Source organism: Oncorhynchus kisutch, linkage group LG1 (assembly GCF_002021735.2).
Source record: "Oncorhynchus kisutch isolate 150728-3 linkage group LG1, Okis_V2, whole genome shotgun sequence".
Lineage (NCBI taxonomy): Eukaryota > Metazoa > Chordata > Actinopteri > Salmoniformes > Salmonidae > Oncorhynchus > Oncorhynchus kisutch.
Genome location: NC_034174.2, coordinates 47771820 through 47789886, shown reverse-complemented (window position 1 = coordinate 47789886; position 18067 = coordinate 47771820). Strand labels below are relative to the sequence as shown.

At 42.5% G+C, this 18067-nt stretch overlaps 1 protein-coding gene across 2 annotated transcripts in view; it reads left to right on the top strand.

The window, feature by feature from the left end:
* The first annotated feature begins 273 nt into the window (after nt 1-273).
* dcaf12 (DDB1 and CUL4 associated factor 12) overlaps nt 274-18067 on the top strand; it is a 28645-nt gene continuing 10851 nt past the window's right edge. For both annotated transcript variants that reach the window (XM_031825906.1, XM_020484972.2), the window contains exons 1-4: nt 274-711; nt 10031-10321; nt 10498-10770; nt 12168-12228. In XM_031825906.1, coding sequence (XP_031681766.1) covers nt 652-711; nt 10031-10321; nt 10498-10770; nt 12168-12228 — 685 coding nt within the window. In that variant the 5' untranslated portion in view covers nt 274-651. The remainder of the gene's footprint in view (nt 712-10030; nt 10322-10497; nt 10771-12167; nt 12229-18067) is intronic.

Below are 18067 nucleotides of genomic sequence, written 5' to 3'. Positions count from 1 at the left end.
AATGTTAAATTCAATTTTAAAAATTACAAAAACATAATGTTCTCAATATAATGAGTGGTTATCCTGAGTTGAGTCGAACTAAGAGTTGACTAAAGTTACCTCGCTAACTCCTCAAACCTCCTTTGTAGGCTCTGACTGCTATGAAATCGGCAACCGGAGTAGATTGCCAGCGTGATTTTAATAATGCACGTGAAGAGTTCCGAAGCGTAAGTATGACGTCAATTACAACTGGTTTGTGAACGCGCACGCTTTAGCGTACGTGCACGTTCGACGTTTTTGTTGCTGTTGAATTGTACTGCAGTTGCGCGCGGCACAATATTGTTACCGTTGGTGACGCTATTTGTAAAGAAAGAAAGAAGGATGGAGAACATATAAAAAGAGAGATGGAGGAGAGCCTTACATTTACCCTCCACTTAAGCAAATTTTATTCGGTTAAAAGCTAGCCTACGCGCGTAGCTATAGTTTTAGTTTTGGAACCCGGAGGGTAGACTAACGTTAGCTAGTCAACATCACCCTATGTGATCTTCCTTCCCCGCCGCATGCTGCTACAGTCAGAGCCAGACAACAAAATAGCTAATCGCCATTATATGACCCAGTACCTAGCGTCAGTATTGCCCTCCATGTGGGTGAGAGGCTTGTGTGTGTCGGATTATGGCGAGAAAAACAGTTAACAGGAAAAGGAAGGCAGGGGAGTCCAAGGACCAACAACAGGTAGGCAAAAACGGTGGCGATTCAGGCAAACCTTGGTTAGCCTGACAAGCTAGCGAATGTTACCATTTTGCGTTGAATGTTTGACTCTATGACGTTAGCTAACAGGTTGGAAGTTAGCTGCGTGGCATTATCTATCAAGCTTGCTAAAAGGCACAATTTGTTTTTGAAAATTTAATAAAATAGCTGTACCTTCATAGACGGCTAGGTAGCTACCGGAACTTGCTAAATTACCTTGTTAGCCAATAATGTAACAGCTAGCTAGCACACTGGCGAGTTAGCTAACGTAAATTCGCGTTCTCATTCACGATTTCCTTTGACTGTCCCTCCTTTGTTTTTTATTTTATTACATTGACAGTTTCCCTAACTTGTTTTTAACAATACATTTAGACTTGTGACGTGTTGGTTAGGCCCAACGTTAGGCCTACCAGTGCCACATTAGGCAATTATGCATTGGATTAACTATTTATTGGGTTGTAGGGGACGGTGAAAAAAATTATTGTAGTTGGTTAGCTAACTTATATCCTATTTGAATGGAATAGGTTGTTAGGTGTTATTATTAGGTAGGTAGTGTTAAAGGGAAATTCCAGCCCTTTTAAACGTCATTTTCATAATCTCCAACATACTAAAAAATGCTTCTCTGTGACATCACATGGTAGAATTCAAAGTAGTAAAAACAGTGATTTTCTACACCTGCAACAAGTTTCTAGCCAGAAGGGGGGGGGGGGGGTATTTTCTAGCCCTTGATCATGACTTGGTAACATTACACAAGTGATTGAAGGAAGGCATCTTTTTGTAGGGGATGGGTTTTGTTAAAGCTGCACTATGCACTATGCACTATGCAAAAAAATATCCTGGTTGCTAAAATTCTAATTTCAGTTTGTGACAAAACAAGCATGTATAGTGTAGGGAATCATTGTACCGTCTTTTCCATATCCAAAAATATTGTATTTTGAGCTGCTTTGAAGCAAGTGAACAAGACGCAAAAACTGGAAGCATAGAAATAGCGCCCATAGTACTTATCTACCACTAGACTTGCTTTCCATGTGTGACAGATCTATAACTAATTTCTAAGTTAATTTGGTCAGGTCACCTGAACATGTACATATTGCAGCTTTAAGGGCCGCTGTGCTCTGTCTGAACATTAACGCGCATTGCTTATGGTGCGGTTTTCGAAGCATAAGGAACTTATCTTTCAGAGCTGCAAGAAATTATTGTCAAAAAACAAAAGGTTAAATTGCTGCACACCTATTATCGGGTTATGGCAAGAGCAGCTCAAATAAGCAGAGAAAATGACAGGCCATTACATTGTCAGTCAATGAGGAACATTTCAAGAACTTTGAAAGTTTCTTCAAGTGCAGTCGCAAAAAACATCAAGGGCTATTTAACTTGTAATTGTGAAACATTTTTGCAAATTTATTAAAAAAAATACTAAAACATTTTTTCCCTGCTCTGTCGTTATTGGAACGCCGACTGCAAGCCAGGCCTAATCGCCTAACATTAGTATCCAACCTCACTAACGCTCGTGACTGATTGGAAGCAAGTCCCTGCAGCAATGTTCTAACATTTAATGGAAAACCTTCCACCAACTCCATATTAATGCCCATGATTTTGGACTGTGATGTTCAATGAGCAGGTGTCCACATACTTTTGGTCATGTAGTGTATATTAAAGCAGACAACAACAAAAGTTACATTTGATTTGGGACTTACTCAGTGGCTTTAAAGGGCGAATTTGCTCGAAGCCAAAACAGCCAAATACTCAATCTAAATGTGAATCGATTCTTAATTGCGGTACGGTTCTAGAAACATAAATCCCTCTACTTTAATATGACAAAATAATTTCACAGATGCAAAATACACACTTACGGTGCACTGTTTTAACAGTTTTTTTTTCTATTACAACATTTGTGGTCTCTGTCTTCCATAACAGGGTTGGATGCGCCGTGTTAAGAAGCAGTCCGGCTTGGTTGGGTTGTGTATCAGAGGACGCATGACTTTCAACCTTGGTCTCTCCCGAGCCCGTACTGGAGTTGTAGCGATGAGACAAGATAGTAGCTACTAACAATTGGATACCACGAAATTGGGGAGAAAAAGGGGTAAAAAAAAAGTTATTGTGGATGCGTTTCGAGTATGATTGTATGCAGACTTTCTATGCAAACCTAACTTTCATCAAGGACTTAAGAAACCAATTATATCACCTTTCTCTCTTTGTCAGTAATCATTAGTCAGCATCACTGTGTAAAATGATCATGATAATGGTCATGATCATACCCTTCCTACTGCCACCGAAGTGTTAACAGGCAATTGTTTTTACCTGTGTGTGATCTATTTCACGTTCTCATATGAACTGCAATCGTGTGTTCTGCTAACTGGAGCATTGCATGGAATAATAAAGTTCTTATTTTCAAAACATAATTACGGTCTTAAAAATCCATACATGTTCACCGGTCATGCTGAGTTTGTGTACTTCCTTGAGTAAGTACGGGTACCCCCAGTGACAATATTGGTCTGTATCGGTGTAGTCTGCCCTGCCAGTGCTTGTGAATTGCAGCTGTCAAGTCTGAGGTGATTTACAATCTGACAGAAATGTCTATGAAAGTGCAAAACCGTGTGTCAAATTTTTTTTTTTTACCATTACACATCATGAAAATGAAGTTTAACCCTTCATACAGTAGGAAAGACATCAACGTATTGACATATGTAAATATACAGTAGAGATTAGAGGTCGGCCGATTATGATTTTTCAGCACCGATACCGATTAATCGGCCGAATGGTTTTGTGTGTTTTTTTGTAATAATAATGACAATTACAATAATACTGACGTAACACTTATTTTAACTTAATATAAAACATCAATAAAATCAATAACCTCAAATAAATAATGGAACATGTTCAATTTGGTTGAAATAATGCAAAAACTGTGTTTTTGTGCCATGTAAAATATGTGCTATGTGAAAAAGCTAACATTTTAAGTTCCTTGCTCAGAACATGAAAACATATGAAAATTGGTGGTTTCTTTTAGCATGAGACTTCAATATTCCAAGATAAGAGGTTTTAGGTTGTAGTTCATATAGTATTTATAGGACTTTCTCTCTATACCATTTGTATTTCATATACCTTTGACTATTGGATGTTCTTATAGGCACTATAGTATTGCCAGTGTAACAGTATAGCTTCTGTCCCCCTCCTCGCCCCTACCTGAGCTCGAACCAGGAACACCTCGACGGCCACATTCGAAGCATCGTTACCCATTGAAAATCTAAAAGCGAGTGACGTTTGATACAGTATTTTTATTTTATTTATTTATTTTATTTCACCTTTATTTAACCAGGTAGGCTAGTTGAGAACAAGTTCTCATTTGCAACTGCGACCTGGCCAAGATAAAGCATAGCAGTGTGAGCATACAACAAAGAGTTACACATGGAGTAAACAATTAACAAGTCAATAACACAGTAGAAAACAAAGGGGGGGTCTATATACAATGTGTGCAAAAGGCATGAGGAGGTAGGCAAATAATTACAATTTTGCAGATTAACACTGGAGTGATAAAAGATCAGATGGTCATGTACAGGTAGAGATATTGGTGTGCAGAAGAGCAGAAAAGTAAATAAATAAAAACAGTATGGGGATGAGGTAGGTGAAAAGGGTGGGCTATTTACCAATAGACTATGTACAGCTGCAGCGATCGGTTAGCTGCTCAGATAGCTGATGTTTGAAGTTGGTGAGGGAGATAAAAGTCTCCAACTTCAGCGATTTTTGCAATTCGTTCCAGTCACAGGCAGCAGAGTACTGGAACGAAAGGCGGCCAAATGAGGTGTTGGCTTTAGGGATGATCAGTGAGATACACCTGCTGGAGCGCGTGCTACGGATGGGTGTTGCCATCGTGACCAGTGAGCTGAGATAAGGCGGAGCTTTACCTAGCATAGACTTGTAGATGACCTGGAGCCAGTGGGTCTGGCGACGAATATGTAGCGAGGGCCAGCCGACTAGAGCATACAAGTCGCAGTGGTGGGTGGTATAAGGTGCTTTAGTGACAAAACGGATGGCACTGTGATAGACTGCATCCAGTTTGCTGAGTAGAGTGTTGGAAGCCATTTTGTAGATGACATCGCCGAAGTCGAGGATCGGTAGGATAGTCAGTTTTACTAGGGTAAGCTTGGCGGATTGAGTGAAGGAGGCTTTGTTGCGGAATAGAAAGCCGACTCTTGATTTGATTTTCGATTGAAGATGTTTGATATGAGTCTGGAAGGAGAGTTTGCAGTCTAGCCAGACACCTAGGTACTTATAGACGTCCACATATTCTAGGTCGGAACCATCCAGGGTGGTGATGCTAGTCGGGCATGCAGGTGCAGGCAGCGACCGGTTGAAAAGCATGCATTTGGTTTTACTAGCGTTTAAGAGCAGTTGGAGGCCACGGAAGGAGTGTTGTATGGCATTGAAGCTTGTTTGGAGGTTAGATAGCACAGTGTCCAAAGACAGGCCGAAAGTATATAGAATGGTGTCATCTGCGTAGAGGTGGATCAGGGAATCGCCCGCAGCAAGAGCAACATCATTGATATACACAAAGAAAAGAGTCGGCCCGAGAATTGAACCCTGTGGCACCCCCATAGAGACTGCCAGAGGACCAGACAGCATGCCCTCCGATTTGACACACTGAACTCTGTCTGCAAAGTAATTGGTGAACCAGGCAAGGCAGTCATCCGAAAAACCGAGGCTACTGAGTCTGCCGATAAGAATATGGTGATTGACAGAGTCGAAAGCCTTGGCAAGGTCGATGAAGACGGCTGCACAGTACTGTCTTTTATCGATGGCGGTTATGATGTCGTTTAGTACCTTGAGTGTGGCTGAGGTGCACCCATGACCGGCTCGGAAACCAGATTGCACAGCGGAGAAGGTACGGTGGGATTCGAGATGGTCAGTGACCTGTTTGTTGACTTGGCTTTCGAAGACCTTAGATAGCGCACACCCAGCTAACTAGCTAGCCATTTCACATTGGTTACACCAGCCATTAGGCTGATAGGCTTGATGTCATAAACAGCGCTGTGCTTGCGAAGAGCTGCTGGCAAAACGCACGAAAGTGCTGTTTGAATGAATGATTACGGGCCTACTGCTGCTCAGACTGCTCTATCAAATCAGCCTTAATCATAACATAATACCACACAGAAATAAGAGCCTTTGGTCATTAATATGATCGAATCCGGAAACTATCATTTCGAAAACACAACTTTTATTTCTTTGAAATACGGAACCGTTCAGTCTTTTATCTAACAGGTGGCATCCTTAAGTCTAAATATTCTTGTTACATTGCACAACCTTCAATGTATGTCATAATTACGTAAAATTCTGGCAAATTAGTTCGCAATGAGCCAGGCAGCCCAAACGGTTGCATATACCCTGACTCTGCGTGCAATGAACGCAAGAGAAATTACACAATTTTACCTGGTTAATATTGCCTGCTAAACTGGATTAGTAGTTATAACTAGTGATTATGATTGATTGTTTTTTATAAGATAAGTTTAATGCTAGCTAGCAATTTACCTTGGCTTCTACTGCATTTGCGTAACAGGCAGGCTACTCGTGGAGTGCAATGGTTAGAGCGTTGGACTAGTTATCTGTGCGGTTGCAACCCCTGGGCTGACAATGTGAAAATCTGTCGTTCTGCCCCTGAACAAGGCAGTTAACCCACAGTTCCTAGTCAGTCATTGAAAATAAGAAAGTGTTCTTAACTGACTTGCCTAGTTAAATAGAAGGTATACAAATATTTAAATAAATAAATAATCGGAAATCGGCGCCCTAAAATACCGATTTTTCGATTGTTATGAAAACTTGAAATCGGCCCTAATTAATTGGCCATTCCGATTGATCGGTCGACCTCTAGTAGAGGTGATTAGGGATGAGTGAGGAATGAGTCCAGCTAGCTCAAATAAACAAGGGAATGAAATGGGTGTATCAATCCCCGAGTCTATGGTTAGTCTAGAGGTACACACTGAGTCTACAAAACATCAACACCAGCTATTTCCATGACACACTGACCAGGTGACAGCCTTGATCCCTTATTGATGTAACTTGTTAAATGGACTTCAAATCAGTGTAGATGAACGAAGGGGAGAAAGGTTAAAGAAGGATTTTTAAGCCTTGAGACATGGATTGTGGTATACTCTGTGTATATACAGTACAGGCAGTTTGTGGGACTGGTAACAAAAAAAAAACGGACTCTCATGCTGTTGAAATGCAGTTCTTGAGGAGAAACCAACCACACTGGATTTGTGTAAATATTTTTTTTTTTTTTTAAGTTAAATATAAGAACTAATTCTTATTTACAATGACGGCCTACCAGGGAACAGTGGGTTAACTGCCTTGTTCAGGGCCAGGATGATAGATTTTTACATTGTCAGCTCGGGGATTCGATCCAGCAACCTTTCGGTTACTGGCTTAACACTCTAGCCACTAGGCTACCTGCAGCCCCTAAATACATCTTGCCAGCCAAGGAAGACGAGGTTTGGGTGGCTGCAGGTCAAGTTGTCCACACCCTGGGTTCTTTTGTGGAAAACGGGGAGGAGGTACCATTTCATAGAGCCTGTGCTGGCAGATTAAAGGGTGAGAGAGAATACAAAGCCATGAACTTATGAAAAAACTTTTGGAATTGAGTTTGAGTTCTTGTTTGTTTATTCTGTTACTCAAGTGATTGATAATAACATTTAATATTTGAAATTAAACATCTGTCATTCATGATCTGGAATGAAATTCCTAAAACGTTGTAAATTTGAAATGGAGTGCAGTGTCATTTGCTGTCTGTGTTTTGCGACCCTGTCACATCCATAACATTTTCCTCTAGCTTTTAAGGCACTTTTTTTCGTTGCAATTTACCGGACATGCATATACATTGGGTGCATAAAGCATTAGGGCGTCCACTCACGGTGCTCAAAATCACATTTAGATTATTGTAATTCATTTTAACAGAGTAGAAATTTGCCTTAAAAGTTGTAATAATAAAGTAGAATGATCTATACCAACATGACAGGTTTTATTGAAATGTTGTGCCTTCATCCCTGCTATAAATTAAAAATAAGATATTCATTTTTTTAAAGAAACATTTAACCCAGAAGAGCAAGTCGCCTACACAGTAACTTCAAAATATATTTGTATATTTGTGAACTCCTGTCTTACAGGCTATTTGTTTGAACATTTTTAATTAATAAAACACAGCTGTTTTCAAATACAACCTAGGCTTCTAACTTTAATTTAGCCTAGGCATGAACATTTTAATTAGGCCTAAAAAATAACAAAATATGCCTGTTTACGAACACCAGGGCAGGCCTCCCCACACCCATTCCTGCTGCGATTCAGCACCACAGCAGTGGAAAGAGGCCAATTTAGGCGACCACAAAATAAAGAACTGGTAAAAACTGATGTTACAGTCATATTCAATTATGTAAATAAGCAAAATTAATTAAGGCTGGTTCATTAAATGAGAGAGATTATTTTACAATGCTCCTGTGAAACGAGGCCCTCGCCATGCATTTATGAAAGCACTTGTTTCCAAAGCTCAGATGATATCGCACTCATTTTTAAAATATTTTTTTACAGTTCTACTGGATGATTATAGTAAATGTTGTTTATTGGATACATGACACCCAGGCGGCATATGTGGATATTGCCTAGGGCGGCAGCAGAACTGCTAGGACTGAGCCCGACAAACACAATTTGCCTCTAATTTACTAGCGTTTGCGGCAGACCTTGGCCTTCTCAAAGTTGCTGCTACTGTTGGGAAGTCAAAACTATCCAACTCCTTGGAGCTGCCTGCGATGCGTATCAGCCTCATTACTTTACTCTGTTTTGAAGAAAGAATCCCCTCTCAGCGGGCACACTGGAAATGGGGAAAATCCAAACAAGCGTCGCCAATTTTTCCCTTACAAGGACCTCAAGTATTTTGCGTTAGTAAAAATAAACACATGAAATATATGAAAATATAATTGCCTTTGAAGTTGGAGCACATCAACTGGTATTTCCATCAATTAATTTAAAAAAAGCATTATTTTGCAATGGATTTTATTTTTTCTTCTCCCGGAGAATTTGTCCGACAATTGTTTTTAAAAAGCCATTAAAATAAATCTTGGTTTGTGTGTGTGTACGGATCCTGCCTTTTTATGAAGTGTCTCTGAATGTGTGTGTGTGTGCTTAGATCCTGACCTAGTTGGCTCCTTGTATCTGGGTCAGTGGGCTGGGAGTGATGACCATAGCCTCAAGGGGATGAGTGTACTGTGCATGGAAGGGACAGAGTGCAGCGGGAGGGAGGGGGTCATGGTTGTAAGGAGGGATTAAGACTGGGCAGAGGATAGGGTTCTGGGTTTTTTTAAACGCGAGAAGGCACAGAGGGTAAATGTACCGCATTAAGTAGATATTTTTTAATATATATTAAAAATTAACCTAGGCTGGAGCCTAATTTCTTCCTCTTCCCTGATCGTCTTCTGACAGCTGAGCTAGTGCCTATTGGTGTGTTCAAGACAGCTGTGAACTGTGAAAACGAGCTCAGACTGGGAAAAATCGTGAAGTCAGTGACCTTCAGGTCTGAGAAGTCGGAGCTCTAGGATCATGCCGAGTTTCCAATTTGAAATTCCTAGTTGGATGACCATTCAAAAATATTTTTCCCAGTTGGAGCTTGTTTATTTCAGACTTCCCAGTAGGGGTGTGAATGTCATTTAAAAAAAAAAACTGAATCGGGATCCTTAATCTGTATGCAAATAGTTTTTTTTATTTTTAAACATAGATTCAGAAAGTAATAGTGGGTCAATTTCCACAACTTCTCCACTGTTTTGGTACCCTGGGTACCACACTGAACAGCTTGAATTGAACTCATGCACATGCGCAAATAAGTGCATCTCGCTCATCTCAATATCCTAACCTATTCAATGCCAAGACATTGATTCCTGTTTTTGATTGCTGATAGATAGGCCTAATTCACAGTTTTGACTGTCTGCCTGGTGGCCGACCTGCCTTTACTGTGCCCCTCTCTGTCTCTTGCTCGCTATGGAAGATGTTTGTATTCTCTGAAGTAATGCAACTAATCAGTCTCCTCTGTTTTCCAAAAATCGTCATCTTAAGGCGTTCGCATGCTTGCCACCCGAAACAGTTCTCTAGAGTCCGCACTGATTTTAATCCCCAACTGACCCATTTGGTGGAAACATACCACTGGTCGGAGAAAAATGTGGATAAAAATGTGTCGCCAATTGGATGGAAATCTAGCTACTGTACTTGATTTACATGGTGTTCATCTCATTTAAGCCTTGTTAACCTTTTATCTTTTTCTCTCCTCTGTCAGGTGGGCTGGTGCCAGTCTGCATACAAGCGGGCACGCGTGTCTTCCTCGTCCCGGCATGCCCAGCAGTGGTGGTGTAGTCTGCGCTCGGTGGTGTACGCACTCCAGGGCCGTGAGATCCGGCCTCAGCAGCAGCATGAGTGGCGTCTCCAGCGTAGCTTGCGGGGCTTTGCTGCCGGCCGCCTCCCGGGCATCCTGAAGGAGCGGGAGTTCTCCCTGGGCCGCCTCAACAAGGTGTTCGCCTCGCAGTGGCTCAATCACCGCCAGGTGGTGTGTGGAACCAAGTGCAATACGGTGAGAGACTGCCCTCTCTTACTTTACTCTTTTTTTCTTCTTTCAAAAAGGAATAACTTTAAAAACATTTCCTGTTAACTGGAGTACCTTGAACTGACCTATTATGAATAAAAAGGACATGATTCCAGACCTTGTGTTATTTCTCTAATGAAAGGTTTCTTTCCTCCTATCCACAGCTATTTGTGGCAGATGTTCTGACAGGGAAGATTACACGCATCCCCATGCTGAAGGACCGGCAGGGCCAAGGAGGTGGCTCCGGGGGTGTTGGGGGGACAATAGGGGCCCCCTTCCTCGGAAGTGGCTCAGTGTCCGGGCTGGATCAGCAAGGCTGTGGGATCCACGCCATCGAGCTTAACCCCTCAGGCACTCTACTGGCCACGGGCGGAGACAACCCCAACAGCCTGGCTGTCTACCGTCTGCCCACCCTGGACCCCGTCTGCGTGGGAGATGTGAGTGGTGGCTGAGACAGCCTAAAAGAAAGTCTGATCATACAGGGTCTGACATCAACAATGGGCCGCTGGCCCGGGGCCAGTAAAAACATGTTTGGGCAGTCCATTTTGTCAGTCACTGGCCCGATTGTGCCAGTAATTTCTCAGCACGTTTTGGCGTTCCAGTTCAACGTTTACCTGCTCTGTCGCAGTCTGCCAATGAAAACCATTGAAGACTAAATACGGACAACTCTTGTATTTGAGCAATATGATTGGCTGTTTATTCAACCACACTCCTCGCGAGTCACCTTCTTGAGCATTACATGAGTTGATGCATTCACAAGGCATACGCAAGCTGTCCAGAGTAAAAAATAAATAAAAGGCGCTCATCAATCCACTCGCTGAGCTTATTTATATTAGGCTAAGTGATTTACAAAAATAAAATAATTGATGCTGTTGATAGTCTGCAAAAATAAGCTAAAATGAGACTATTGCATTGATTCTTCTGCCATTGTAATCCTTGGCTGGGCCAACGTCCAAACAACGTTAAAAAAAAATATATATATATATATATAATTTTCTGGATGGACAAACGCTTTCAGTGTAAACTTAAACGACTAAAACCAGATATAAAGTATGCCGAAAAGATAATGGACCTACGTTTTTAAATAATATAATCTTTGAAAACTAGCAGTCAAGCAAAATAAATGTTAGACATTCAGGTAGAATTTAAAATTAAAAAAATAAAATACAGCTAAATTGATTATGTTTGAGCAAAAGAACACCATGGCAAAATGCATAGAATTGCCAGGAACTATTTTTAAAACGGCAACATTTTCTCTCAGCTCCAAGGCAAATTTATGTAGAATTGCAGGAAATTGGCTTAACATGCTACAATTTCTCTACACTGCCAAGATGGGGCCCTCTAAAATGTTCTCACATTTTGCTGGTCCAACTGTGCTCATTGCCACACCCACCACCTAACCCATTTTTTATCCAGAAAAAAATATGTACTTTAGCCAGATATCGCTTTTGAAAAGCCCTTGTCTTAAAAGGGGAAACGTCCTATTTTAAAATGACATACTTTAGAGACGAATGTTAATCCAATTAATACAACACTTATTTAAGAATAGAGTAATGTCTTACATTGCTAAATTATATTACACCGCTTTTTAATATACCATAGTAACTAAATGTAGCCTATTACTAGCTGAATTAAACAAGCATGTCAACGAATGTATTTATAAACCACCCAATGTCTTGGCCAGTAGAAATTCTGTTCGTGCTATTCGATTTTTGGCCAACTAGCCTGGCGGACCAGTGAGGGGAAAAAAGTCAATGTTGGACCCTGTCATACAATTCCTGGAATACAATGAAAACATTTTTTTTATTTCATGGGAGGGTTCTCTATTTTTCAGGATGGCCATAATGACTGGATCTTCTCCATTGCATGGATCAGCGACAGCATGGCGGTGTCTGGTAAGTGTTAAAGGTCCAATGCAGACGTTTTTATCTCAATATCAAATACTTTCTGTGTAATTAATTACCTTACTGTGATTGTTATCAATGAAAACGGTCAAAAGTAATAATCAAATGGCTTCTTAGCAAAGGGTAATTTCTCAAGCAAGAATTTTGCTACGATTGTCTGGGGGTGGTCTGAGTGGGGAGGGGAAAACTGAAAATTAGCTGTTGTTGCCAGAGAGCTTTGGAATTCTCTTTCTTATTGGTCTAACTTGTTTACTGCATGGTGATGTCACCATGTAAGGCCTAAACTCCATTCCACCAAAACAGGCTGAAATTTCAGGTGGTCTTTTCGAACAGCTCTTAAATTAAAAGGGCATTATCATAATTTTCACAATTTCACATTATTATTCCAATCTCTGTGTGGAAATGTATATGAAACACAGTAAAAATGACAGTACAAACACAGTAAAAATGTTGACTACACTAGGCCTTTAAATGGCACAGATTGCACTTACTGAAGTCCAACATCTTATGCGAATGCTATTTAGAGACTTTAAAAAAATGTTTATCTTTACGTTTTTTGTACAGAAAGTTGATACTATTGTCACGTATGACCGCCAAGAACTTTTGGACGTCGTATCGACAGTTACTATCCTCGATTTCGACTTCAAATCTGACTTCAACTCAGACTCCGCTGTTCCCTTGTTCACACAGGACGCTAATTCCTTTGTTTCATGGGCTACCAAAACGCCACAGGCGTAGGCAGGCTGGCATCCTTGTGAGACTGAGACGTAGAGAAGATCGACTGGCACTCCCCTCCGTTTTATTGGCAAATGTCCAGTCACTCAAGAATAAGATGGATGAGCTTCGTTCAAGAGTCTCCTATCAGAGGGAGACTGCAATATTATATGCCTTGAAGAAACTTGGCTGGCTCAATCTATGAACATAAAACTCAGTGGTTTCTCCATGCAGCGGTACGATTGGACGACACCAGCCTCGGACAAGTCCAAGTGGGGAGGGCTGTGCCTCTTCATAAACAACAATTGGTGCATTGCTTCCAGTATGAAGGAACTGTCAAGCTTTTAGTCATTTGATATAGAATACCTCATGGTAAGCTGCAGACCTTATTATTTACCAAGAGTTCTCATCCATAATTGTCATGGCTGTCTACATCCATCCACAAGCCAACACCACTTTGTCACTCAACAAACTGTATGGGGCCATAAACAAGAAACCACACACCCAGAGGCAGCATTTCTGGTGGGCGGAGACTTTAACGTGGGGAGACTTAAATCCGTTCTACCTCACTTCCACCAACATGCCTCCTGCGCCACTAGGGGTGCTAAAACTAAACTAGACCACTTTTATTCTACCCACAGAAATGCATAGAATGCCCTCACACTCCATTCGGCAAATCAGACCGTAACGCCATCGTTCTGCTTCCTGTTTAAAAACAAAAGCTGGAACAGGAAGTACCAGTGACGTGCTCAATACGGCGTTGGTCCGATGAAGCGGACGCAAGGCTAAAAGACTGTTTTGCTTGTACAGACTGGGATATGTTTTGGGATTCATCTGATAGCACGGAGGAGTTTACCACATCAGTCACAGGCTTCCTCAAGAAGTGCAGAGACTGTTGTCCCCACAGTGACTTTACAAACGTATCCAAACCTAAAACCCTGGATAACAGGTTAGAGCTACCACTTACAAAGAACGGGACATTAACATGGACGCATACAAGAAAGCCTGCTACAACCTCCAAGACATCAAGCATGCAAAAGAAAAATACAGGAGTAAGGTGGTATCCTATTACACCGGCTCTGACACTTGTCGGATGTGGCAGGGCTTGAAGACACTAACGGATTACAAAGGGAAATTCAGCAGTGAGATGCCCGGTGGGCGCAGAATTCCCATATGAGTGAAATGCCTTTTACACTTGCCTCAAGGAAAATAGCAGAGTACTGCATGAAAGCCCCTGTTGATCTAAAAGACTGGCCACAGAGCAAGATCACAATGTGAGTAAAACCTTTAAACATGCTAACACTCGTAAGGCCTCCGGGCCAGACGGAATACCAGGGGACAATCTCAGAACATGCGCACGCCTCCAACTCAATCGACAAGTTTGAAGACGACACAACCGTGGTAGGTCTGATTACCAACAACAACGAGACAGCCTACAGGGAGGAGGTGAGGACCCAGGTGGAGTGGTGCCAGGAAAATAACCTCTCCCTCAACAAAATGAAAGAGCTGATCGTGGACTTCGGGAGACAGCAGAGGGTGCACACCCCATCCAAATCGACAGGGCCGCAGTGGAGAAGGTGAAAAGTTTCTTGGCATACACATCACTGACAATCTGTAATGGTCCACCTACACCGGCAGTGTGGTGAGGAAGGCTGAAGAAATTTGTCTTGGCCCCTAAAACCCAAACATTTTACAGATTCACCACAGAGTATCCTATCGGACTGTGTCACCACCTGGTACGGCAACTGCACCGTCTACAACCGCAGGACTCTCCAGGGGGTGGCGCGTTCTGCCCACTCATCACTGGTGGCAAACTGCCTGCCCTCCACGACATCTACTGGACCTGGTGTACCAGTAAGGCCAAGAAGATCATCAAGGACCTCAGCCACCCAAGCCACAGCCTGTTCACCCTGCTACCATCCAGAAGGCGAGGTCAGTACAGGTATAGCAAAGCTGGGACCGAGAGACTGAAAAATGGCTTCTATCTCAAGACCATCAGACTATTAAATAGATAAAACATGGAAACCAACCCTTTACATGTTGCGTTTTATATTTTTGTTCAGTATTTGTGAGTGCTGTTTATAGACTAAAGCTCAGCGTTCAACACCATAGTCCCCCTCCAACATTATCACCAAGCTCGGGACCCTGGGATTAAACACCTCCCTCTGCAACTGGATCCTGGACTACCTGACGGGCCAGCCCCAGTTGGTGAGGGTAGGAGGTGGGTGCTTAGTCCCCTCCTGTACTCCCTGTTCACCCACGATTGTGTGGCCACGCACAACTCCAACACCAACTTTTGCTGATGACACTGCAGTGGTAGGCCTGATCACCGATCATGAAACAGTCTACAGGGAGGTAGTCAGACTTGGAAGTGTGGTGCCAGGACAACATCAGTAAGACCCTGCAGCTGATTGCGGACAACAAGAGAAATGCAGGGCTGTAGTGGAGCGGGTCGAGAGCTTCATGTTCTTTGGCGTCCACATCACTAAGGACTTAACATGGTACACACACACCCGCACGGTTGTGAAGCGCGCACTACAATTCCTCTTCCCCCACGAGGAGGCTGAAAAGATTAGGCATGGGCCCTCGGACCCCCAAAGTTCTACAGCTGCACCATCAACAGCATCTGACTGGCTGCATCACCGCTTGGTATGGCAAATGCACCGCCCTCAACCTCAAAGCAAATCACTGGGCCGAGTTCCTTGCCATCCAGGACTTCGATATTAGGCTGTGTCAAGAGGAAGGCCTGGAAAATTACCAAGAACTTCAGCCACCCAAGACGGACTGTTCACTCTGCTACTGTCTGGCAAACAGTACCGGAGCATCTGCTCTCAGGCCAACAGGCTCGGAGACAGCTTCTACCCCGAAGCCAAAAGACTGCTAAATAGTTCAATGGACTATTTGCATTGACCCTATATTGCAGTGACAAAACTATACACTACATGACCAAAAGTATGTGTACACCTGATTGTCAAACATCTCATTCAAAAAGAATGGGCATTAATATGGAGTTGGTCCCCCACCCCTCTTTGCTGCTATAACAGCCTCCACTCCTCTGGGAAGGCTTTCCACTAGATGTCGGGACATTGCTGCGGGGACTTGCTTCCATTCAGCTACAGCCTGGCTCCCAGTCAGCGTTCCAATTCATCCCAAAGGTGTTTGATGGGGTTGAGGTCAGGGCTCTGTGCAGGCCAGTTAAGTTCTTCCACACAGATCTTGACAAACCATTTCTGTATGGACCAGTTTGGGCCTTCTCCAAACTGTTGCCACAAAGTTGGAAGCACAGAATCATCGTTAATGTCATTGTATGCTGTAGCGTTAAGATTTCCCTTCACTGGAACTCAGGGGCCTAGCACAAACCATTACAAGCAGCCGCAGCCATAATGCCTCCTCCACCAAACTTTACAATTGGCACTATGCATTCGGCAGGTAGCATTCTCCTGGCATCCGCTAAACCCAGATTCGTCTGTCGGACGGCCAGATGGTGAAGCATGATGCACCACTCCAGCCAACGCTTGGCATTGTGCATGGTGATCTTAGGCTTGTGTGCAAGTGTGCAGCCATGGAAACCCATTTCATGAAGCTCCCGACTAACAGTTATTGTGCTGACGTTGCTTCCAGAGGCAGTTTGGAACTTAGTACTGAATGTTCCACTTGGCGGACCCGTCCCGTGAGCTTGTGTGGCCTCTCACTTCGCTGCTGAGCCGTTGTTGCTCCTAGAGGTTTCCACTTCACAATAACAGCACATACAGTTGACCGGGGTAGCTCTAGCAGGGTAGAAATTTGACAAACTGACTTGTTGGAGAGGTGAAATTCTATGACTGTGTCACGTTGAATGTCTCTGAGCTCTTCAGTAAGGACTTTCTACTGCCAATGTTTGTCCATGGAGATTGCATGGCTGTGTGCTTCATTTTATAGACCTGTCAGCGATGGGTGTGGCTGATAAATCTACTAGTTTGAAGGGGTGTCCACATACTGTTGTGTATATAGTGTATACTCACACACTACACTGACACTCACACCAAACCCACACACATTCACATAGACTACATATGTGCAAACACACACAACACACACATCATATGCTGCTGCTTACACTTATATATTCTGGTGCCTAGTCACTTAACCATCCCTTTTATGTACATACAGCATCATGTTGTGGGGGTGCTTTGCTGCAGGAGGGACTGGTGCACTTCACAAAATAGATGGCATCTTGAGGGAGGAACATTCTGTGGATATATTGAAGCAACATCTCAAGACATCAGTCAGGAAGTTGAAGCTTGGTCGCAAATGGGTCTTCCAAATGGGCAATGACCCCAAGCATACTTCCAAAGTTGTGCCAAAATGGCTTACGGACAACAAAGTCAAGGTGTTGGAGGGCCATCACAAAGCCATGACCTCAATCCCATAGAATATTTGTGGGCAGAACTGAAAAAGCATGTGCGAGCAAGGACGCCTACAAACCTGACTCAGTTACAACAGCTCTGTCAGGAGGAATGGGCCATTATTCACCCAACTTATTTTGAGAAGCTTGTGGAAGGCTACTCAAAACGTTTGACCCAAGTTTAAAAATGTAAAGGCAATGCTACCAAATACTAATTGAGTGTATGTAAACTTCTGACCCACTGAGAATGTGTTTAAAGAAATAAAAGCTGAAATAAATCATTCTCTCCTATTATTCTGACATTTCACATTCTTAAACTGAACTGGTGATCCTAACTGACTTAAGACAGGGAATTTTTTACTCTGATTCAATGTCAGGAGTTCTGAAAACTGAGTTTAAATGTATTTGGCTAAGGTGTATGTAAACTTACAACTTCAACTGTATCTAGCTCAAATACCTCGTACCCCTGCACATTGATCTGGTACTCCCTGTCTATTGCTTCATTCTTGTGTATTTTATTCCTTGTTACTATTTGTCATATTTTTTAACTCTACATCATTGGAAAGAACTCTTAAGCAAGCATTTCACAGTAACGTCTACACCAGTTATATTCGGCGCATGTGACCAATAAAATTAGATTTGAAGTGACAAATTGCCACCGGGAGAACTTCAAACTTTTGTTCATCCTCGATAGTTTTTCATGTATATAATCCCTCCATATGAAATCCACCA